The 26,662-nt window shown below is 30.7% G+C and overlaps 2 protein-coding genes across 2 annotated transcripts in view; both read left to right on the forward strand.

Moving 5' to 3' along the window:
- The window catches only part of LOC144845889 (angiopoietin-1 receptor-like), a 38,504-nt gene extending 24,359 nt beyond the window's left edge, over positions 1-14,145 (forward strand). The window contains exons 8-14 of the mRNA XM_078703390.1: positions 9,812-9,937; positions 10,455-10,730; positions 10,818-11,126; positions 11,274-11,367; positions 11,619-11,717; positions 12,185-12,292; positions 12,732-14,145. Of these exons, the coding sequence (XP_078559516.1) occupies positions 9,812-9,937; positions 10,455-10,730; positions 10,818-11,126; positions 11,274-11,367; positions 11,619-11,717; positions 12,185-12,292; positions 12,732-12,792 (1,073 nt within the window). The 3' untranslated portion in view covers positions 12,793-14,145. The remainder of the gene's footprint in view (positions 1-9,811; positions 9,938-10,454; positions 10,731-10,817; positions 11,127-11,273; positions 11,368-11,618; positions 11,718-12,184; positions 12,293-12,731) is intronic.
- Positions 14,146-14,841: 696 nt separating this feature from the next.
- On the forward strand, positions 14,842-16,344 carry LOC144845894 (uncharacterized). The gene is made up of 5 exons (XM_078703399.1): positions 14,842-14,980; positions 15,076-15,374; positions 15,578-15,689; positions 15,901-15,993; positions 16,168-16,344. The coding sequence occupies exons 2-5, from the start codon at positions 15,269-15,271 to the stop codon at positions 16,181-16,183; spliced, it is 327 nt and encodes a 108-aa protein (XP_078559525.1). The 5' UTR covers positions 14,842-14,980; positions 15,076-15,268; the 3' UTR covers positions 16,184-16,344.
- The last annotated feature ends 10,318 nt before the right edge of the window (positions 16,345-26,662 follow it).

Raw genomic sequence — 26,662 nt, forward strand, 5'->3', positions numbered from 1 at the left:
TTCTGTCATTATTCTATTGTTTTATAGATCTCGCCATCTCTTTACCAGATTATACTGTAAAGCTGTTTTTTTGCTGCGACAGTCATTGGCCAACAAAGTAAAAGAGATGAACAAAACACAGAAGGTTAGCGCACAGGAGCCACAGCAGGAAGAAGATACTGAATAGTTTTTATGTTTTGTATATTTTGTTGCACCTTGTTATTAATTCTTTTATTCATTACTCCAACTCATAACTGACCGGTAAAGTGTATGCTGATGTGTAATTATTAGTTTTATATTTTTAATTCTAAATTAGTTATTTAATTTATCCAAAACCTTGATCTTTTTAAAGTGATATTATCCCTATTTCCCACAAGGTACAACCAAAACAATCCAGAATATATAAAAGACACCGAACCAACTACTAGTTATTCAACTGCAAAAACAATATTTAATAGTGTATAATAGTATATTTTTATGTGTATGTATATATGTGTAATTTCGTTTTTATATTGTTATCCTAAATATTTTATTGATATTTCAATAAATTGCAGTACGCACTGAAACAGATGAAAAATTGACTTTAGATTTTATTACAGTACTCTTTTCGCCTATGCCTAACAAACGATTTGCTGTCGCATGAAAGAAGGTCTAATAGCGGACTTGTATTTATTTCAAGCTGAAGATCTCAACCACCCATAGAAAATAAACATTGTTTGGCTACTCATTTTCTATAGAAAGTTGTTGGGTTTCTATAGAAAAGTGAAACTTTTTCATGGAAGTTCTATAGAAAATGTTATAGAATTTGTATACAGCTCTATATAATTTCTATAGAGTTTCTATGGAGCTTTATATAATTTCTATAAAGTTTCTATAGACCTATTATAGTTTTTACAGAGTTTCTATAGAATTTCTTTAGAGTCTCCATAGAATTTCTATAGAGCTTTATATAATTTCTATAGAGTTTCTATAGACCTATTATAATTTTTACAGAGTTTCTATAGAATCTCTATAGAGTTTCCAAAGAATTTCTATAGAATTTCCATAGAATTTCTATAGTTTCCATAGAATTTTTATAGAGTTTCCATAGAATTTTTATAGAGTTTCCGTAGAATTTTTATAGAGTTTCCATAGAATTTTTATAGAGTTTCCATAGAAATTCTATAGAATTTTTATAGAGTTTCCATAGAATTTTTATAGAGTTTCCATAGAATTTTTATAGAGTTTCCATAGAATTTTTATAGAGTTTCCATAGAGTTTTCATAGAATTTTCATAGAGTTTCCATAGAAATATCTATAGAATTTCCATAGAGTTTTCATAGAGTTTCCATAGAATTTCTATAGATTGTTTCTATAAAAAACTTTATAGAAAATCTATAGAAAATTCTATAGATCTTCTATAGAATTTTTTTTTATAGAATTCTATAGAACATTTTTGTAAGGGATAGCTTACTGTAGTTGGAGTTTTTGCCAAAAAAAAATTGTATAAATTTGTTTTTTCCTTTTCCGGTAAACATATTTTTTTCTTTACATTTGTGGTCAAATAACAGTTCGTTTGATATGAACTTTTCGGTTAGGAACGACCTAGGAAATAGTACCTCCTACCTTTACGCATATCTTGCTGGTCGTCGACTGGACCTAGAATCCTCCAGAACTATGCCGATGAGGAAATTACATTTACTATTGCGCATGCGCACTATTGATTAAACATGACGACCTAGTTTTAGGTTTGTACCAAATCGAAAGCTCCGTACTGTTGTTTATTTTTACTCGGGGTACCCGAGTCTATGACTCGCTCATCTTCTCCTCTTCCTCCTCTTCCATCTGGACACTATTGAGCCAACTACTAGTTCTTTACGCGTCGTCTGAAACATGGCATGCATATACTAGGGTAATAGGTGAACAAAGCTATATAGAGAACATTTTCGTACTTCAACCGGATGCAGAATTATGACGTCCTAGTCAGTACTTAGTACTACTCCTCCCTTGTAGTAGTATTAAGCTGGGATTTGGCATGGGTAGGCCTATACTACAGGGACATGTCCTCAAAGCTATAGAGCCAGCCATATGACGTCTCGAAGATGGTACCTTGGTGCCAAACAATTTTCGTCGTAATATAGCCGTTTTTGTTGTCATTTTAAAGGTCTTGACTTGGAGAATATATACAGTAAAACCTATTTATGATATTGTGACGTCACTTCCACTCCCGGAAATAGCAAAGAATTACTTTGAGATTTTATAATTTACCGTAATTATGCCATTTCCGGTTACTTTTCGGAATATAGCCGTATTTTGGTAGCGAGGTTATTGATGTGTATGTGCATTATCCCGTCTTATGACGTCATTACAGCTTCTTTTGCTGGGTCCTCCTAAATACCAAGACCTACCAAGAACTACCAAGACCTACCAAGAACTACCAAGACCTGTCAATTTAAAGTGTTAATTTAAGGAAATATGATATATATAGACTTCTAATAGCATTTCCAACAATAAAACCTTAATTTTAGCGCGATATAGACACCAAAAATGTTAAATAATCGACAAGCTTCGCGTTCGCGAAACGAACTGAGTTGATGCATACATTGCGTCACAAATGTCCGTATTGCGTCAACTAGTATGACCTACAGAGAACTACCAAGACCTGTCAATTTAAAGTGTTATTTTAACGAAATATGATATATATAGACTTCTAATAGCATTTCCAACAATTAAACCTCAATTTCAGCGCGATATAGACACCAAAAATGTTACGAAAATGACAATAATCGACAAGCTTTGTGAAATGAACTGAGTTGTTGATGCATACATTGCGTCACAAATGTCCGTATTGCGTCAACTAGTATGGCTCACTGACACTCGACGCAGTTCTCCTGTCATAGGCCTACTGGGTCGTAGGCCTACATTTAACATTTTTGGTGTCTATATCACGCTACAATTGAGGTTTTATTGTTTGAAAAGCTATTAGAAGTCTATATATATTATATTTCGTTAAAATAACACTTTAAATTGACAGGTCTTGGTAGTTCTTGGTAGGTCATACTAGTTGACGCAATACGGACATTTGTGACGCAATGTATGCATCAACTCAGTTCGTTTCGCGAACGCGAAGCTTGTCGATTATTTAACATTTTTGGTGTCTATAAAGCGCTAAAATTTAGGTTTTATTGTTGGAAATGCTATTAGAAGTCTATATATATCATATTTCCTTAAATTAACACTTTAAATTGACAGGTCTTGGTAGGTCTTGGTAGTTCTTGGTAGGTCTTGGTAGGTCTTGGTATTTAGGAGGACCCCTTTTGCTGTACCCCGAGTATCGCACATTCGTGCTTGTTTTATTATTAAACAAGAAATTTTTCTTAAAAAAATCGCCGCTCGACATTTTAAAATTAATCAATTGTTCTTTCTTCAGATATATTAAATGATTAATTATTAAAAAGATGTCCTTTAATCGCAAAAATACATTTTATAATAACATTTTATAACTCCTTGGTTAATTGTATACTATAAATACACAATTTTCAACCTGTAGGCATGCAACTGAATACCCTCTAGAGACAACACATTTCCTCCACAATCTGTTGATTCATGCAACCAATCAAAGGGCGAGAATCTAAAATCGTTCAACCGTGAGCCCTCATAGAGTACCCTCTTTTCCCAGACGTTTTATGGGTCCAGCAGCTGGGACCTATAAATTATAGTCGAGTTTACAAATTCGCAAAACTGTCGGCCTTAGAAATATAGCTACCGCGATGAAAAAGCTTCTTAATGAGTATGTCCTCCTGGGACATAGCTGGCTAAAGCCGCGGCACGAAATAATGTATTCCACTATTTGTGTTTGATGAGCATCACCCATGCACGGACAAGACAAACTCCATGATATATGTAATTAAAAGTAGGCCTACGATAGGCCTACTTCCTTTTGCATCCGATTTAGATCGAAAGTAGAAAATGATGTAATAAAATGGAATTTATTTTAAAAATTAAACCAATGTCGCTTTGCATTTTGAAACCTGTTTAAAATAATAGAGGAGTTTACAGTTTTTCATTGTTGCTTATCAGTTAAGATAAAATAATAAATAATATAAAACCAGACCTATTTGTTGATGCTAGATCCAAAGCTGGTTTAACGATTGTTAAAGAAGTTACAGTATTTGCGAACAGAGAGTGGTAAAATAAAGTAAATAAAGCTTAAGTCACAAAAGACCGCAGTTTGTTTTTATAAAACGTATTTTATAAAGAAAAGTGTTGGTATCTTTAATAAACAAGTTCTTACCAAACCAAAACGTTGGTTGAGTTGTTCCATTCTTCTTCTCGTCGTAATATTTGCGAGTACTTCCTTATTCCATTTTGTTAGAACATAGTAAATGAACGGTTTGATGTATTTGCTTCGTAAAATCATAAATGTAAGTAGTAAATATTTGTGTTGGTATTTTCTATAGGGACGTACGACATAATACACTGTAGAATACAGTAGACATATTCAAATGATAGTTAAAAGTATTACCTCCTAAACAATTACATACAGTGTTGCAATTATATTCGTCAAGAACGATGCCATTTTCCTATATTATATTATAAACACTAGACATTAATGACAATGCAAAAATCGTATTTGTAGCTGGCCACTTTATTAACATGTATCAAAGTAGAACGTCTGCACAAACCAATAACGCTGTAGGCCAGTAACTCAAAGATGTATTTTCATAAGAATAATAAGTTATTCATTATTAATGTAATTAAGGTTGTCAAATGTAAGGCCTATAGCGATTTTAACAATTAGCAGATAATCCCAGATTGCTTAAAATAAAAACTGAGATCAGAGAAAAAAATTATGTGGTCATGAAATGATTTATAGTAATTAACATGTATACTTTTTTTTATATAGAAAATATGAGTTTTGTAACAGTTTTAATTTTACTTCAAGGAGCCGTTTTATGTCTGGGTAATATTTTAATTAATATTTCCAATTAAGATGAAATTTTAAATAAATCATTTATTTAATTCCTAAATAAATTTCTTATAATAATAATATTGATTCAGAATGTCATCAAGTTCAATTCAGTTAACTGCTCTTGTTAACACAACAATAATTTATAATCAAAGTTAGAAGATTAGTTTAAATGACATAAAAACAATACATAAACTAAATATAAAATAGATTATAAAGTTACATTAAAAAACAAATAAAAATTAAAAAGGCATATTGTCTTAAAGTTAGTGTGATGAAATCAGTGGCCGTATTCACCATTCACACTAAAGCTTGGTTCCCACTAGAACGTAACGCAAGGACGTAAACGCAACGCAAGCGTTTTAACCAATGACAAGCGAAGTTATAGACAGTTAGCAATCACAAGCGAATAAGCCATCGCTTGTGATTGGTCAATTCACTTGCGTTGCGTTACGTCCTTGCGTTGCGTCGCTAGTTGGAACCACGCTTTAGTAGGCTAAGGGATACACCTCTCTCCTATATAAGTGAATATAATTTAAGGGAAATACATAAATATTTATTGAGTTATGTGAAATACCTAATATTTAAGAGAAATATCTCACTTGAGTGTGATTGGTGAACACGGCCACAGGTGATCAGTAATTTGATCTTTAAATTTGATGACCGATAAAAACAACTATTACTTTTCTTAATGAAAACAACAAACTATGTAAGTTTGTATCATAATCAAAGACTCAGAAAGAAAAAAAACAAACAAAATAGTCTATTAAATCATTTTCGTACACATTTTTTTTCTAGTTCACAAATCACACAATTTAGGCCTAAAAATAGTTCATAATGTCACTGATATGTAATGTTTTTGTTTCCGATCGATACATAATAAGATAAGTTTACCAGGCCTACTAAATTATGCCTACATATATTTCTTTTCAGGAAATGATAGATATATTACAGTTTTGAATATACGTCCAAAACACAACAATGATTCCCAATACCAATGTTATACTCCTACTGGCTATACTGGTTATAGTCTGAGTTACGGTAGATCATTTGTAGTAGCCAATGATGACAGTTTAGATGAAACATCTTGGAACGTGACGCGTGATGAACGTAGCTATGCAACACCTGTTGTTGGGATGGGAGTTTATTATTGCAAGATAGTCAACAATGGTGTCACTACAGTCGTTCAAACTACAAGAATAAGAGATGATGGTAAGGCAATTTATGATCATTTAGTCTTTGCTTGATACTTGCTATTGAAAAACGAAAAACGTACTTGCTACGTTTTGATTTACTTTTCTATGTTGTTCTATTGTATTGTTATTAGCTTTGTTACGCGCTTTGTATGTTTGTATTTTCGATTAGTTTCTGAGAGTGCTTGTCTGATTTTTTATTGTAAATGTAATTTAATCTTCAATCACTGAAAACATGTACTTTTTACCAGCCTTTCGATTGATAAGCCTATTTGATTTGTATGTATTGTGAGGTGGTAGAACCTCTATGGACAGCGTAAGCCTAACACTTTGTAATTGTTTTTTATTTATCTATTTTTCAAGTCAAGTCAAGTATCATTTATTGTCATTTGTTTTAAGAAAAAACATAGAAATTCTGTTTGCTCTGTTGGCGGAGCACAATATCCAACGGACACAACACGAACTCAAAACAAAAACATTACAAAAAGTGTCTACATGGTGTTTAAGGCTCCTGGATAGAAACTATTTGTAAATCGTGTCTTATTGGCCTTAATAGAACGAAATCGCCGACCGCTGCGCATCAACTGGAACATACTAGAGGCCGGATGAAATTGATCATCTTTGATAGCCACTGCCTTTTTCAGAAGACGATCCGAAAAAATGTTTCGTATATCTATCTCAGAGAAAACATACTTTCTATGTAAAAATTGCAAATTTGCATATACAATAATTGTATATGCAAATAACAATAAATGGAAATAATTTTCCACTGATAAATGAATTATATTTTAAAATACCTTGTAGTCCTACCCTACCTTAGTAGGCTAACTTTGTCCTTTTTTTCAAAACAGCCCTAACACCTGTAAATTCTAAAAACACAGCAACTGTGAATATTGGAGATGACGTCACAATTAGGTTTTAATACTGATTTAAACAGTAGTATATAAAAGATGGTTCTACCATTTAAAAACGGAAAAGAGCATGATCCTTAAACAATCTAATTTATTTTTCTGATTATTTTTTTCATATGAAATATAATTTCAATATAAAATTTAATGACAAAAAGAGAGATCGACGTTTCGGTACCATCATAGAACCATTTTCAAGATCAAGTGAATACAAAACAATAATAATTATGTGCACTAAGCACCAAAGTTGGTGACAGGAAATGCTAATTGAGGGCTAATTAAGTAATTAGCTCCTCCTACTGAGTTAGATAAACAATTTAGCTTTGATGGAATCCGATTGTTTATTGAGTGTAGGTTTTATCTCTTTGATCCACAACATCTCCTTAATTAGGCAATCAAACTTATTGTTACATTTAGATGTTACGATAGAACTGCGGCATTTTCCCTGTTGCTTAACAACTTAAACAACTTAGTGCGAAGATTGAAAATGATATTTTACCAGTATTTACTAGTCGTAAGATAGGTGACACCTTAAAACCTAAAGAAATGAAACCCAGAATCATTAATTCACAATGCGTTGTGTACAAATTTCAATGTGGTTTGTGTGATACAAACTATGTCGGTTACACTTGCCGACACCTTTACAAACGCATTAATGAACATAACAAAAGTATTATAGGCGATCACCTAAAACAACATGGCATAACTGGTGATATCTCGGAATACTTTAGAGTCTTATCTAAATGTAACAATAAGTTTGATTGCCTAATTAAGGAGATGTTGTGGATCAAAGAGATAAAACCTACACTCAATAAACAATCGGATTCCATCAAAGCTAAATTGTTTATCTAACTCAGTAGGAGGAGCTAATTACTTAATTAGCCCTCAATTAGCATTTCCTGTCACCAACTTTGGTGCTTAGTGCACATAATTATTATTGTTTTGTATTCACTTGATCTTGAAAATGGTTCTATGATGGTACCGAAACGTCGATCTCTCTTTTTGTCATTAAATTTTATATTGAAATTATATAGTAAACGTCTTTTAATTATGAAATATAATGTCTTGTTTTCGAAACAGCCTTAATAACGCCTAAAAATTCTAAAAACACAATCACTGTAAATGTGGGTGATGACGTCACAATTAGATTCATCACACGTTTGAACAGCAGTCAGTTGTCGTGGAGGAAGGATGGCTCTACTCCATTCAATATTGGAACAGAAAAGAAAATGACCTTTGACCCAGTAGAGACAAGTGATGCTGGGGTTTACGAGATGTATGAGGATGGTAACAGGACAGATCTTAGACACGCGTTTATCAAGTTGATTGTAAGAGGTAAAATAATATAGAAAAAACAAAATAAATATATGATGAAGTTTATTATATATATTATTACAACATTTTGCACAGCATTTTCAGTTAATTTTTTTCAGTAATTCGCCTTTTCATTTAATCATTAAGACTTATGTATCTTTGAACCTAAAACTGGAAGTTTGCAAATAGATACAAAAAGCGGTTAGAATAAGCTACTTATAACGATTTTATTAATAAATAGGAAGCTATATATTTTGACTTAATGGATTTACAGTGAGGTGTCGGGACGATAGAAACGGTTTATATAAAGTATAAATTAAATATAATAAAATAGTATTATAATAATTATGTACTTTTCATAGCCTGTCCACGTCACAAATGGGGTCCACCTGACTGCACTGGTGACTGTGAATACTGCTATAATGGAGGTGTATGTGATGACAAAACAGGATCATGTATCTGTGCACCTGGATTTAAGGGACCCACGTGTGAAACTGGTGAGGAGAACAATATCAATACATAAATTACATTTTTTTTTAATGCACGAAGAAGCTGTAAACCTGAATACTTATTTATTGTTTGTTTATATTGAAGTATATTGATATCAAATGGTATTTAAAATACAACAAAAACGCTCATTTTCAGGATCTTATTTTAGATTGTTTTAGATTAGAACGAACGAAAACTTTTGCTCTATCACTTTGTTTCTGGTTTCGTAGAATGCAATTTCAATAGACATGGTTGGAATTGTGAAAATCGCTGTACCTCATGGAACACTAAATATGCATGTAGATACTATCAGTTCTGCTTACCTGATCCATATGGATGTAGCTGTGTTACTGGTTACAAAGGAATAAAATGCAATATAGGTAAGACAATTGTTATAAAATAATGTAAACAAAACACAAATCCATTTTTGTTATAGGCCTAGTTGCGATTTAAAAAAATAATATTGGCCTATATCAATGTTATACTTCGTGCCGTTTTCATTACACTGCAGTTTAACATTCAACATGTTTGCATTTTTATAGTATTAAAAGTATTTATAAATTTTTTTTAAATCGATTCATTGATGATTTTAAATTATTTTACAGGATGTTCACCTGGTACATTTGGTGCAGACTGTGCTCAAACGTGTCATTGTACACAAGGTGGTTGTGATCGATATACTGGAAAATGCACTAACTCATCTTGTGCATTTCCATGGACGGGATCTAACTGTCAAAGTAAGATTATGACAAATGTACTAACATATCCTAATTTAGACGGTAAAAGAATACTAGGTTAATTTAAAAAAAATTGAGATGTGTTAAATAAATTTGAAATCTTGACCCATATTTAATATATGGCTTTTCTCGGAGCATAACGCTGATGCATATAGCAATACCCGATTCTCGGTATCATAGGGATATTTGGTAATACAGCATCGGCTGACATGAAACGAACTTTGTTACATTTGTATTTTGTAGAATGTCAATCTGGATTTTACGGAGAAAACTGTGATATTGAATGCAATAAACCATGTGAATGTCACAGAGTGACTGGTAAATGTATAGAATGTTTTTCTTATTGGCTTGAACCTGATTGTGAAAATGGTAAGTCAATATTAAATGATTTGTTTGGTTAAATTAACCAAATAAAGTAATTTGTATTCAACCTTTTATTAGTTAGAATGATATATAAATTCAAATAAAGAAATATTGAGTTATATCGGTCAATCAATCAATCAATTTTATTTCTCAAATAAAAACAAAATACAGTTAACATTTTCTAGAAACAATAGATAATAAATGAGAAAATGTTTATTCAGATGATGTGGTGACATGTTGTTGCGTAATTTGTTGTAATCTTTTTTTCCCTTATCTATTGGTCAAATGTAACTGTTTTGTATTTGTTAAGCGAGTAATAAAGGAATAACCAAGCAGTGAGCTAAGAATAATAACATTTTGAATAATGCATAAAAGTTTCATTTGTGTATGAATATAATAATACAACTGATGTTCTCCAGAGGATTGTTGAAGTGTATCAACCGAAAATACTAGGAAGAAGAAGAACAGCAATTCTAAAATCTAGTATATTAATTTAAATAATCATTGCATGTTTATTCCACAGGAATCCTTAATACCACATTTGCATCTGTAAATAATGGGCAACGGACAACTACATCCTGTTCGGTTTATCAGAATGATGCATACGATGTTCAAACAATGATTATAGTGACAAATAATGACGTAACTGAGAACATTACAACAGTGATAGATACAAATAGAGATGGTCAGAATATAAAACATACATTTGCTGTGATAGCTGATGTTGATTCGACATACACATGTGTAATTTCACGAAAAGGTTACTTTGTTGAAAGTAATATCATCACAGAAATATTTCGTAAGTATATACATTATATAATATTCTTTATTATGTATAATTGAAATTGCTTGTATTTTGGTAATATATGATTATTTTTATATTAAGGATTACCTTTATATAATGGAAGTTTGACCATACTAAGCATTACAAGCTCCTCTATCACCATTGAATGGACAGCATGGAATAACAATACTGATGATGGAGATGGTCCAGTTGTTGGATACTTTTTATACCACACACAGATAAATATGACTAATTGGAAGAAGACATTATACGAGAATTCTTTATCAGGCACTGTTAATGGGTTGCTATGGGATACAGAATACATTTTTAGTGTTTCAGCTGTTAGACCTGGAGAAGGAGGTGAAGGACCAGTTGGAAAAGAAACAGTCACAGCAAAAACGATTTGCGGAAGTAGGTCATAATGTTGATTACTTACCGTCTATCTAAATACCTTCAATTATATCTAATCCAGCAGCAATTAATGATTACACTATAATATTATTCATTAAAACGATCAAACGATGTATATTTTACTTCTAAAATGCTGATTCGTTTCAGAGGGAAATGCATGCAATTATGGAAGCATAATTGCTGGAACTTTGATAGCAGGCGTTTTTATTGGTGTCTTATGCACTGTTATAGTAGCACAGGGGTAAGTTATTAAAATATTATGTTATACTTCTTTATGTCGGAACTTATTTAAAAACTAACTAAAGTTGCTGAAATTATCTTGCACACAGGGTTTATTATATACAGAGTCTAGTAATTAGTGGTTGGCATACTTATTGGCGGATTGTTGTTTTATTCTTCTTATTTGGGTATTGTCGATGGGCTGTCAAGGTCTTCACTAAAATGGCATTAAACAAAAATGAATTAACTGTATTACTTTGTGCTTGTTTAAAGCAAACAAAGATGGCGGAAGAATATGAGTAAGTCTAACGATGATTCCTCGAATGCTCAATATGTGTACATGAATTATGCAAGTAACGGTTCTTCTTCAAGGTAGTATACATTTCTATATTAATCTACTATTACAAAATCCAAACATAAACATGTTTTACTTCTTATTGTTACATATAACATAATGAATAAGTCTACTTGCCAATCTGAAATGCTTCTTTAGTAATGTGTGTACATTCAGAAACTGTAGACTCTAGAAAAAATATAATGTTAATTTAAAGTTATTGATAAAATTAACTTATTCTCTTATTTTTTTTTTCTGTTTTTTGTGCTATTCATTGCTATATAATCTAATTGAATGACGTTTTCAATAAACAAAGCTGTACTTTTTTATAATGATGACAATAGCTACTACACCAATATTTGTCAATAGTTATCTATCACTGTATTTAATTAGTTTTTGTGATTGCACCGTAATTGTTTTGTGGTTCGTTGAATATTATAAGAATTCATACTAATATAATGTTCTGATTTCTTATGTTTATTTATTTATTTATTTTAAAAAAAAGCAAACCATCAGTTAAGATTGTGAGTAAATCTAATGAGAACGAGACAAATGAGCTACACGTTTACCAGGATTATGCAAATGAGGGTAACAATGCAGAATATTCAACCTGGTAAGTACAACATAATAATTTATTTTATTAATCTGATATGTATATTGCTAGGCCGTGAGAAATGTTTTTAAATACACAATGAAATTTCACATTAAGTTAGTTTCTAATTTGTTTAGTATTATTTTATGATATTGTGTGTTCAAGAGCAAATCTTTGTAGAACTAGAAAATCCTTCGTTGTAAATAGCATTCATATTTTTAATTCTAATATAAGACGATAATGCAATTTTTAAATAGTTTTACATTTTTAACAGTATTTTTAACTTTTTATCTTGTATTTTTAATCTGTTATAATACTGCACGTTTTAAATTGTTGCAATATTTTTGCAATATTGTTGTTTTAATCTACCAAGCAAAGAGAATTTCCATTTTTATGGACAAATAAAATTTCTTGAATCTTGAATCAAATTTGTATATTTTGCCTTTTATTTCATTTTCAGCGATTTTCACCCAAATCAAGAAGGTGTTGCATTACCTGAGGAATCTGCTTATGTAAATTAGTTTATTATCGGATATCCTGAAAACAGAAAAAAAACAAATACGGTCAAATGTGTAAATCAAAATCGACATCATAAATGTCTGTCCTTGCAAATTCGGCTTTTATTTGTTCGGGATCACTTGATAATTTGTCAAAATGCATTACGTCACTTTCAAATCTTTTTCATTATTATTGAATTATAAAATATATACAGCTTTGGAAGTTATAGGCTTCGATAAACAAATATATTTTTTAGTATTGTGATTATTTCATTTGTGTATGAACAATTTTATATTCTTTTCTAGCCTTACTTATTACTAATAACCTATCAATATATTATATTGTGTACAGTATTATATTAAATATATTCCTGTAATTTTTATATGCATTATATTATGTATATTATTATTATTAATTGTTAATGGGAAATTAATTCCGATTCATTTGAGTCTACTGTAGATTTACGATAAATGCACATTATTACATTAGATTTACAATTATATACGAACGAAACATGTATAACTGTTCACAACCACTGAAAACATAGTACATGGTATTGCCATTAAGAAGTTAGTCTTAAAGAGATATTAATTGAATATTGATTTGGTAATAATAAAGGATGGAAAATAATGTTGAATAAAATCAAAATTTGAATATGACATTTGGTAGTTTAAAGTTAAAAAGAAAAACAAAATGGATATGGTTGTTCGTTTTCCAATACAATTTTTTGTCAAAGTAAAAAAAAAACGATTACTTGAAATGGCATATTCAACAAAATAATTGTTCCAACAAGTATGTTTTCAGAGCTACAGTGTATCTATTATTTTATAATCATATAATGTATAGTAGGGTATATAATTAGAATATTTCGCTACTTTACTCGTTTTTATTGCATTGGACTACTTTTAGCAACATACATCACGTGCTATTTATAGTTCATGCAAGAATAATCTTGGTTAATGAATACTAACACAATGTAGAGTCATTTGTGTTTATGTCCTCTCAGCATGTACGCTAGATGGCAGTACATTTCATTTTAATGCTCTATCGATAGCATTACTTTAATTCAATATTGGAAATTATATTCGTAAATAAAGTTAATCAAAAAATAAAGCAAACCTTTAGCTTTTTATATTAAGCATTGAGTAATAATAATGTTACTTTCTATTATAACTCTATTATTACTCTATTCTTACTCTATTATTAATGGAAATCGTATGTTACCGAGTCATTACTATCGTCGTTCCTGGCTTGGTCTACCACCACATTAAACCTATACATAAAATGTACCTTTCTTTTCATTAACATTTATTATAAAGAAAGTGCGAATGGGTTCGTCGGGTTGATTTAGAATGAAATAGGCCTACTAATGTTTTAAAAGGGCACCGAACTTAAAGTATTTGCTATTTCATATAATTATGAATGTCTGATCGTCCGACCTAAGAAATAATATCTATCACATATCCTTTTTGTCAACAGGATTTAAAATCCGTCAAAACTATGTCAAGGGATCCAGGAAGTACATCCAAATGTCACCGCATGCGCACTATAGATTAAACTATTTCTTAGGGGCTCGTCGCAAAGCTCCGTAACTGTTATGTTTGTTGTAAAAAAATGTATTATATTAATGAACAATTATCCGAACTTGATTTTGATCAGTATCACCTATGCATGGAGACAAACCTCTACGTAATCAATGCAGTTATGATAACAATTTGTACAGTGTTTAGAGAGTTAGAAAATGAATAACAAAAGACTATAGATTTTTAAATTCAAAATATATTTGACAAAGAAGAATTTTGGTTAAATGGCATCGTTAATATACCGTACAACACGTGTTCTTACCAAACAACAACAAGTTGGTTGATTGTACCATTGTTCTCGTCGTAATATTTTACAGTACTTCCTTATTCCATTTTGTTGAAACATCGTTAGTGAACGGTTTGATGTATTTGCTTCGTGAAATGTAAGTACATAATTGTTAATTTCTGTAGGCACGGCATGCCATACTGTAGAAGATAAGTAATGCAGTAGGCCTAATTATTCGAATGGTGTTAACTAACATTATTACAACAGTGATAGATACAAATAGAGATGGTCAGAATATAACACATACATTTGCTGTGATAGCTGATGCTGATTCGACATACAAATGTGTAATTTCAAGAAAAGGTTATTCTGTTGAAAGTGATATCACCACAGAAATATTTCGTAAGTATATAAATTATATAACATTCTTTATTATGTATAATTGAAATTGCTCAGGCCTATATCTTGTTAATATAGATATATATTTTTATATTAAGGATTACCTTTATATAATGGACGTTTGACCATACTAAGCATTTCAAGCTCCTCTATCACCATTGAATGGACAGCATGGGACAACAATACTGACGATAGAGATGGTCCAGTTATTGGATACTTTTTATACCACAAACTGACGATTGGAATAAAGGGCTATACCAGGATTCTTTATCAGGCACTGTTAATGGGTTGATGTGGGATAAAGAATGCACTTTTGGTGTTTCTGCTGTGAGACCTGGTGAAGGGGGTGAAGGACCAATTGGAGAAAATACAATAACTGTAAAAACACTTTGTGGAAGTAAGATATTATCATTTATAATCAGAAATTGTTTATGACAATGCTAATATAATCTAAATAAATGTTTCTTCACTTATTTACTTACTTTGTTTTATTGTATCATACTCAAAATCAACGCAGTGTATCAGCTAAAGAATAAGAATTAGAACAAATTGAAATGTGCTTGCTGTACGCTGCTTAATGTGTAGTTATTTTGTTTTCAGTAAGGTACACAGAATGTGAAGATGCATCCAAATATTCTGTTAGCATGATTGGTGGGTCTTTAGCAGTTGGCGTAGTTATTGGCATTCTAAGTACTATCATAACAACTCAATGGTAAGTTACATAGGTTTCAATCATATTAAAACTCTAATTAATTAAAATATGTTAGGCACTTAGGATGTAGTTTATATTTGTTAATTCTGATTCTTATTTTTCAGTATTTTGTATATTTTTTAAGATGCATTTCAGTTTGTTAAAACAGTCTCTTTCTGAGTTAATAAAAATTAAAAACAAGCATTCTAAATTGTGTATACTTATTTTAAAGCAAACACAGATTAAATAAGAATAACAGGAAATCTGATGCCTCAAATGCTCAACACGTTTACCAGAATTATACAAGTAACGACTCTTCATCAAGGTAAATTGTCACATGTCTGTTGAATATATTCCAAGAAAAATGTCTCTGCTTTTAAAGTTACTTGACACATGACACACATGAATAATTCAGTTAATAAGAATATATGAAATTCAATTTTCTTTTTATTCCCAGTTCTTTGTTATTTAAATATTGTATTCTTCTTTCTTGCTACAGAATCTACAAGCCTTAGCCTATTAACTATTTTATTTGCAAACACGTAAATGCAAAATAAATAATCTTAATTTTATTTTGAAAACAACCTTCTCAAGTATATATACCTGTAGATCAGTTTAATCAATTCTCTTCTAAATTACACCGTCAATTTGATTTTCGTAGTTTTAATGTAGGTCTATAACATGAAACGATATTAAAGATATTTAGAGATCAATTAGTAAGGTTTGTTTATTTTACAGCGTAGTGGTTATCACGTTTACTTAACACGCAGAAGGTACCTGGTTCGAACCCGGGCGAAACCTTTTTTTTTAAAACTTTATGGTGAAAAGTACTGTATACGCAATATGATAATTATACACAGTATATCTTATTTTTATTATTTTTTTAAATACTTATTTTGAGTAATCGGTAATTATCACTTTTACACATGTTTATTTTGCTTTGTGCTTATTACCATATTTATTTGTAATCTAAATGGATTAAAAAACTTTCTGTAACCCACATTTTTAGTGTAAGAGGTTTCGTAGTGTAGTGGTTGTCAAGTCTACTTAACACGCAGAAGGTCCCGGTTCGAGCCCTGGCGAAACCTATTTTTCTTTAACTTGATTGTAAAATATACTGTATACGTAATATGATATAGAGTATATCTCGATTTATTACTCGGGGTACCTGAGTCTAGGACTCTCTCATCTTTTCCTCTTCTCTTTCCATCCGGACACTATTGAGTAAAAAGTGCGATTTATAAAGTACTACTCCTCCCTTATTCGTTGTAGTATTGAGCTGGGATTTGGCATGAATATACTACAGGGACATGTCCTCAAAGCTATAGAGTCGGATTTTTTAATTTCAAACCGGATGCAGCCATATCACGTCTCGTAGATGGTACCGTATAGCCGTAGTTGGTAGCGAGGTTATTGATGTGTATGTGACGTTACATCCGGTCTTATGACGTCATTACAGCTTTACAGCTGTACCCCGAGTATCGCACATTCGTGCTTGTTATATTCAAAATTCACATAATTAAATCACCGAATACACGTAACTATGGCAAGCCTCAGCTGTCTGAAGTATTCAAAATATTATATTATTATATCATTTTTTTATTATATTATATATTGTATTGTAATGAATTATACGTTTTGCATTATATTACTTGGTTTTAGCATTATATTATATCTATTTCTAATATATTATGTGAAAAATGTAACAAATTATTGACTTTTTGTATTATATTATTCGGTTTTGGCATTATATTATGAACATTTACTATTATATTAATAATAAAATACATTATATTATAATATAATTGTATTATATTAAACGCATTTACCTTACTTTATAACATACAACATTATTATATTATACGGATTCGTTAGTTATATTATTATTTTGTATGATGTTTATTATACGTCACGAGTTATTTCAGTTCTTCTAACTCTTTCTCTCCCTCCCCCTGCTCACTAACAATCAGCGGCAGAATCTGAATTGTGTGACTGTTGAAGAATAACTAATTATCTTTACTACGTACTAGGCCTAGGCCTACTAGGGGATCTAGCCTAGACGTAGCTAGTTAGACAAGTGACCAAGGACCACCGGACAGCTACAACTAATACTACAATACAATAATACTACTACAATAACTAATACTGCTACTACCTAGGCCTAGCTAGTAGAGTACTAGGTAGCTACTACTAGGCTCTAGGGCGTATGTATGATGTTAACTACTAGTAGGCCTAGGCCTACTAGTACTAGGCTAGTCCTAGACTTAAGTTGTAGTAGGCTAGGGCCGGGCCTGCTGCCTTAGGCTAGGCTACTACTACTACTACTAGGCAGTCAGCCCATGATGGGTACGAGTAAGCCAAAATTTTGGATAAGTAAACCAAAATTTGGGTACGAGCGAGTTGGCATGGGTACGGGTTGACCTGTACCCTTCTAGCTAATTGTACTAGGCCTCAAGTAAGTCTACGCTACCCAGTCCGGCTACAATATGGTTTATTTTGTTTTATAGCTTTATTGATAGCTGGGTTCAAATCTGGGTTGGGATGGCTTTTTCTCATTCAAAAACAGATTTCCTTATCATAATAAAATAATATATGAATTTATTTGTAATATTGTAATGTATACATAATATAAGTAATTGCCATTGCATTTATTATTATTTATTATATATTATACGGTTACCCCTTAATTATACTATAGTATAATTTCCTTGTTATATTTTACAATATTTTCTTCATAATTCTACAATTTTGTCTTTCACAGCACAAATTTATCATACTGAATCATCACACACCAAGTCTCATAAATTTCTACTGTATTTGTCCAAGCTACTCCAGCTACATGGTATTGCCTTGAGGCTAAACTACACGGTATACTGGCACTACCATTATTCCTGGCTCGTCAACCTGGACCACATAAGCACAGTTTCAGTTTCAGTTTATTTACCATTTCAATTTCTGAACATAAGAGATGAACAACTTATATGGATGGATAACCGTAAGAGCGAAGCTCGTTTACCGGTCACCCGTTAGTGCAGTAACATTACGGACAACATAAAGACAGGACAAAGGTGCAATACATGTGAACACTTGTGTTTGCAACCCCTTGGATAAAATAATATATTTATATAAAGGAGAAAGTTAGATATTATAATATTTCTTTTCGATCATACAATGATAATTTTAAAATTAATTAAATCCTAAGAAGTCATACTACTGATTCAAAATAGTGACTGACTTACACCCTGTGGTCAAGACTTGCTCTTATGCTTATTTCCTCCAACATACAGAGTACATAGGACTATTTTTATTCATAACTGTTGAATTGCATCCCAATACACAGTACCTATTGGTATTACAGTATAACTAAAAATACAAAGGCAACTAACACAGATAGTTCCATATATACAGTACTCTCTTATAAATAGATGTATCTCTCCAATCTACTCCCAACTACCTAATCTAATAATAGTACTATTAGCATACTACTATACACTTTGTAGACAAGAAGTAAGTTGTATACACCTAGAAGACTTATGGTACTACAGTCGAACGCCCTCTCACTGGCCCGGTCAACATAATCTATACCTAGATTATTGCAGTAATTAAAGTACATTATTACAGAGATTTTTTTTTTTTTGCAGAAATCAAAGTTATGTGTATAGAAAGCAGTACTCGTATTAAAAACTAAGCAGGTTGTACTCTTGAACGCAAACTGGCAGGATATTTTGAATATTTTTTATTGTTGAAATGAATGGAATCCTAACTTCATTTTCTACGAACTGGAGACGAAGACATATTATGACCCTTTTATTTAAATTTATTTGAATAGACCTCCATGTAAATTCATTAAAGGCTACATGATTGTTTTATATTTTAATATGTGATACTAATAGTAGAAAATTATTGTGTATAATGAGGACTAAGAATCTGATATTCACTTGCATTCTCATCTTTTTAAAATTAATGATTAAGGTAATGAGTTTAAAATTTAATTATATTGACTAGTTTTGATAATAATTATGTCCTTATAAATTCATTTACATTTCTTTTGTGTAATATAGTTCATATATTATGTATTAAATAAATTGGTAAGGCCCTGTACTGTTATTATTTAAGGAAAGTTTATATACACTTATTTTATGCCTACCAATATTAGTATAATTGTTTATATAAATATTTTGTCTAATTGCCTTGATTTTTTGTATAGGCCAATGGCATCAATGTTTTTCTCAAAGCAAATTAGCCTAATAATGCCACATTTAGACACATGATTCATTGATTTCTGATATTCTGTACTTGTGTATGCATTACTAAAATAACCTAGTAGTTAATATATTTCATTTGTAATGTATGTATAAACATTCATTTTTTTTTCACATTTTTAAATTTAAACATTATTACAATACCTACCTTTCTGATATTGTTACTATTGTATGATATTTTTTGAGGCAGATTGTTTTCAATAAAAAAAAATTTTAACAAACAATTATTTTGACTTATACTGTACTATGTTAGTTCAGGAGATGAAGTGTGTGTGGGCAGAATCTGGTGTGAGGTGTATATTTGTCACTTTAAGACCTAAATTAGATGTTTTCTGAAGAAAAGAAGTAAAAGGATACGCTTTCAAACAACTCCAAGAAGATTCACACAAAAATAATTACTTTCCAATAAAATAGTATAACAGTGTATATTACAGTACATTGAATAAACTCGAGCGGAAAAATAACGCACATAAAAAAACATTCATTTTCTTGTCGAAAGGTGCCCTCTCTAGTTTTCTATTAATTTATTAATAATTATTATTAATTAATGAGTAATATGAACATATTTTTAATATTCAATGCTGGAAACTGGTTCTACTCCTAACAAAGTTTCATACCTCCAAATTTCATCAACGTATTCAAAGCACTTAAATAAATATCACATTTAACATTACAAATCCAGGTTTTGATTTTTTTGATTTTGCTTAAAAACATATACAAAAAACATCGATAAAAAATACTTTTCGTATTCAAAAACATTTGATACTTGGTATAAATGTTCAATATAGGTTGCTCCATCCATATTGCAAAAAAAAAAATAACTATCAAGCCATATCACTGATTTTTTAAATTTACGTTTTTACAAAATGTACACTTATGAAAGACTATACAATTCCAACTCATTTTTTTCAAGCTAATAACTATTTTGAAAAAACAACCAACAAAAAACGTTCATGAATGCAATTTTGTTTCTGTGAATAGAGCAACCTATAGTGAACATTTATACCAAGTATCATCTGTTTTTGAATACGAAAAGTATTTTTTATCGATGTTTTTTGTATATGTTTTTAAGCAAAATTCTATCCAAAACCCGAATTTTTTATGTTAAATGTGATATTTAATATTGAAGTGCTTTGAATACGTTGATGAAATTTGGAGGTATGAAACTTTGTTTGGAGTAGAACCAGTTTCCAGCATTGAATGTTAAAAATATGTTCATACATATTACTCATTAATTAATAATAATTATTAATAAATTAATAGAAAACTATAGAGGGCACTTTTCGACAAGAATATGAGTGTTTTTTTATGTGCGTTATTTTTCCGCTCGAGTTTATTCAATGTACTGTAATATACACTGTTATACTATTTTATTGGAAAGTAATTATTTTTGTGTGAATCTTCTTGGAATTGTTTGAAAGCGTATCCTCTTACTTTTTTTCTTCAGAAAACATCTAATTTAGGTCTTAAAGTGACAAATATACACCTCACACCACCAACCTCCAACACACCAGATGCCCACACACATTTCATATCCTGAACTAACATAGTACAGTATAAGTCAAATTAATTGTTTTAATTTTTTTTTATTGCTGCCTCAAAATATATTATACAATAGTAACAATATCAGAAAGGTAGGTATTGTAATAATTTTTAAATTTAAAAATGTGAAAAAAAACTTAATGTTTATACATACATTACAAATGAAATATATTAACTACTTGGTTATTTTAGTAATGCATACTCAAGTACAGAATATCAGAAATCAATGAATCATGTGTTTAAATGTGGCATTATTAGGCTAATTTGCGTTGACAAAAACATTGATGCCATTGGCCTAATCAAGGCAATTAGACAAAATATTTATATAAACAATTAATACTAAGTAGGCATAAAATAAGTGTATATAAACTTTCCTTAAATAATAACAGTATAGGGCCTTACCAATTTATTCAATACATAATATATGAACTATATTACACAAAAGAAATATAAATGAATTTATAAGGACATAATGATTATCAAAACTAGTCAATATAATTAAATTTTAAACTCATTACCAGCATTATAAATAAAATTTTTAAAAGATGAGAATGCAAGTGAATATCAGATTATTAGTCCTCATTATACACAATGATTTTCTACTATCACATATTAAAATATAAAACAAACATATAGCCTTTAATGAATTTACATGAAGGTCTATTCAAATAAATTTAAATAAAAGGGTCATAATATGTCTTCGTCTCCAGTTGTTGCAAAGAAGTTAGGATTCCATTCATTTCAACAATAAAAAATATTCAAAATATCCTGCCAGTTTGCGTTCAAGAGTACAACCTGCTTAGTTTTTAATACGAGTACTGCTTTCTATACACATAACTTTGATTTCTGCAAAAAAAAAAAAAAAATCTCTGTAATAATGTACTTTAATTACTGTAATAATCTAGGTATAGATTATGTTGACCGGGCCAGTGAGAGGGCGTTCGACTGTACTACCATAAGTCCTCTAGGTGTATACAACTTACTTCTTGTCTACAAAGTGTATAGTAGTATGCTAATAGTACTATTATTAGATTAGGTAGATTGGAGAGATACATCTATTTATAAGAGAGTACTGTATATATGGAACTATCTGTGTTAGCCGCCTTTGTATTTTTAGATATAATACCAATAGGTACTATGTATTGTATGATAAAAAAGAAATATTATAATATCTATCTTTCTCCTTTATATAAATATATTATTTTATCCAAGGGGTTGCAAACACAAGTGTTCACATGTCTTGTTATGTATTGCACCTTTGTCCTGTCTTTATGTTGTCCGTAATGTCACTGCACTAACGGGTGACCGGTAAACGAGCTTCGCTCTTATGGTTATCCATCCATATAAGTTGTTCATCTCTTATGTTCAGAAATTGAAATGGTAAATAAACTGAAACTGAAACTGTGCTTATGTGGTCCAGGTTGACGAGCCAGGAATGATGGTAGTGCCAGTATACCGTGTAGTTTAGCCTCAAGGCAATACCATGTAGCTGAAGTAGCTTGGACAAATACAGTATGATAAATTTGTGCTGTGAAAGACAAAATTGTAGAATTATAAAGAAAATATTGTAAAATATAACAAGGAAATTATACTATAGTATAATTAATTAAGGGGTAACCCTATAATATATAATTAATAATAATAAATGCAATGGCAATTAGGGCCTAGGTACTATTACAAATAAATTCATATATTATTTTATTATGATAAGGAACTCTGTTTTAGAATGAGAAAAAGCCGTCCCAACCCAGATTTGAACCCAGCTATCAATAAAGCTATAAAACAAAATAGACCATATTGTAGCCGGACTGGGTAGCGTAGACTTACTTGAGGCCTAGGCCTAGTACGATTAGCTAGAAAGAAGGATACATGTCAACCCGTACCCATGCCAACTCGCTCGTACCCAAATTTTGGTTTACTTATATCCAAAATTTTGGCTTACTCGTAACCATCATGGGCTGTCTGCCTAGTAGTAGTAGTAGTAGTAGCCTAGCCTAGCCTAAGGCAGCAGGCCCGGCCCTAGCCTACTACAACTTAAGTCTAGGCCTAGCCTAGGCTAGTACTAGTAGGCCTAGGCCTAAGTAGTTAACATCATACATACGCCCTAACCCCCCTAGAGCCTAGTAGTAGCTAACCTACCTAGTACTCTACTAGCTAGGCCTAAGTATTAGCAGTAGTAGTTATTGCATTAGTAGTATTATTGTATTGTAGTATTAGTTGTAGCTGTCCGGTGGTCCTTGGTCACTTGTCTAACTAGCTACGTCTAGGCTAGATCCCCTAGTAGGCCTAGGCTAGGCCTAGTACGTAGTAGTTATTCTTCAACAGTCACACAATTCAGATTCTGCCGCTGATTGCTAGTGAACAGGGGGAGGGAGAGAAAGAGTTAGAAGAACTGAAATGAGCCGTGACGTATAATAAACATCATACAAAATAATAATATAACTAACGAATCCGTATAATATAATAATGTTGTATGTTATAAAGTAAGGTAAATGGGTTTAATATAATACAATTATATTATAATATAATGTATTTTATTAATAATATAATAGTAAATGTTCATAATATAATGCCAAAACCGAATAATATAATACAAAAAGTCAATAATTTGTTACATTTTTCACATAATATATTAGAAATAGATATAATATAATGCTAAAACCAAGTAATATAATGCAAAACGTATAATTCATTACAATACAATATATAATATATAAAAAAAATTATAAATAATATAATATTTTGAATACTTCAGACAGCTGAGGCTTGCCATACGTAACAGCAATCATCATGGGATGTTACTAACTCACACATCCTCATCATTATTTGTGGTACTCCTGTATAGCAGATTAAACTTATATTTATAGATACTGAATTAATTATTACTCCATATCGAATGTCATGTTTATTTAAAGGAATGTTCATATAAACATACATACATGATTTTTGTTTATATTTTGTAAAGTATGTATATGCTTAAATAATTAGGCCTATAAATGCAATACTAAGATGTTTCAAACAAGGAACTAATAACATAATAATAATTGTAGACTATGCATTCATTCATTCATTGTAGTCCCGTCACAGTTCATTTGATCTCAACTAGCTCGATTTCTATTACTTTCTCGTTTGTTATTTATTCAATTGCCTAACAAATCATATATTTGATTTAGCATTAAAATTACTCCCCTGTTCCATTTACTTACTTATACGTCTATTTATATACTGATTTACAGTCAGTGTATTGGGTGCGCCTAGCACGGTCTAAGTAGCAAAGAACACAGAGAGCAATCCTGTTACTAATATTTGTAAGTAGGCTCTTAATAAATACAATTATAGGTAGAAAATCTTAATTTTTTTTTGAATTTAGAAACAAAACTAAACCTATGAACATTGTTGGGTATTTATAAACGATTATAATTAGTGTCAAAACTTTATAGTTTCATTGTTTAGCCAATGTATTTTTTATAAAAGCCTAATTAATCCACATTATGAAACTTAAGTACAGTACCATAACTATAAGCAGGAGAACGTCATTATGACATTCAATATTGATTTGAACATTGGTTTAGTGAATTAAAGCAGAGTTGTTTACAACTCACCGATTAAAGAATGATTATTATGTGCATATTTCCTACTATGCAGGAAGTGAAAAGAAATAAACGTAGGCCTAACTGTTCACTTTTGTTCAAAAGAAAATTTGTTGATTTGTGCCATTGTCATCATAATCACATCTACTTCCTTATTCCGATGTATATGAACAGTACGTCAGATTATAATATATAAGTAGGCCTACTGATTTGTTTTTGATAGGCAATGTAATGTAAGTATTCATCAAGTGCTACTGCTCTAGAATGAAACGTAGGCCTTCACACCTCTGTAGAATGACATTTTTTTTGTGAGGTCTTCCGTTTTTTAGCCTTACTTTCTATTAGAAATTGTAAGAAATCTTTCGTTAATTATTAGTCACTAATTACCAGTTACGTCATGGTTAACATCTTTTTTAATAAATAGGACGTTTGCAGTATATCATTACTTTTATTTAAAACGGTTGCTCACTTCTAAATAATTAAGACTAGAATTCTCTTTTTATACCAAAGTAATTGAAATTATTAAAGTTGTGATAATGTAGGCCTAAAATGTTTAAAAACAATTGTTGTATATAACTTGTTGCATGTGTTGCCGGTACATCAGATATAACTATAGTATGTATAAGTCGGCCTAGCTTCACAACCCACATTTACTCCATAGTGATATTATTGTTCATGTTAACGAGAATATAATGAAAATAAACTACTTTATATTTGCAATAAACAGTGTATTATTTGTTACAATATCGTACGAGTATCGTATAAAAATTTAATATATAATTATACTTTTATAATTTCAGAAAAGTATGATTGTTAAAGTTGTATTGTTACTTCAAGTTACTGTTTCCTGTCTGGGTAAGAATTGATAATTCAAGTATTTTCAAATTAATTTTAAAATTAATTAATAAAATTGTATCTTTCCTAGACACCATACCAGAATCGACTGAATACTAACCATTGCTTTTCTAATCTAAAACAGTGTTTAACCAATTAAATTGTAATCAATTATGTTTTAGTGCACGTCGTTATATCACACCCGTATTCAGCAAGAAAAAGCACTGTATTACAATGAAAATGTATTGAACATATGCGTTTGTAACAGCGGCACACTTCGACATAAAGGTGCTTTCACTTAAACTACAAACATTAACCAACAATCAAATTACAATACAACTATAATATTTAAAACATTAAAAATAAAAATCAATAAAGACAACTAAAAAGTTCCCTGCTATGTACAGGAAACTGTCCTCCTTCCACCCTAATATTACCTCTACCAATCTCCATTTTTCGTCAATAAACATAATATTAAATATATATTATCCTGAAAAAAATAATTCTTTTCAATGTTTTTCTTGAACATGTCATTTTAATGTCGCATAGTAGTTGCTCACATCGAAAAAAAAATTATTGTAATTGGACCTGGGGAGCCGGGACGCCCTCTATACCAATGAGTATAACCAAGGAACACAAACACTTGAGTACGGGTACTTCTTTGTCTTTATTCCAAAGCGGTAAAACTGCAAACAAACATAATCGATACATAGTCCAGTCACAAACATCATGAATAAAATGATTAATGGATTTATATAGTAAATAT

The sequence above is a fragment of the Antedon bifida genome, chromosome 6 (genome assembly GCF_963402885.1).
Source record: "Antedon bifida chromosome 6, ecAntBifi1.1, whole genome shotgun sequence".
In the NCBI taxonomy this organism is placed as follows: domain Eukaryota; kingdom Metazoa; phylum Echinodermata; class Crinoidea; order Comatulida; family Antedonidae; genus Antedon; species Antedon bifida.

Coding starts and splice junctions, on each gene's coding strand:
- LOC144845894 (XM_078703399.1), top strand. CDS start 15,269: ATGTGGGATAAAGAATGCACTTTTGGTGTTTCTGCTGTGAGACCTGGT. Junction 15,375..15,577: donor TGTAAAAACACTTTGTGGAA/GTAAGATATTAT, acceptor TTTTGTTTTCAG/TAAGGTACACAGAATGTGAA. Junction 15,690..15,900: donor ACTATCATAACAACTCAATG/GTAAGTTACATA, acceptor CTTATTTTAAAG/CAAACACAGATTAAATAAGA.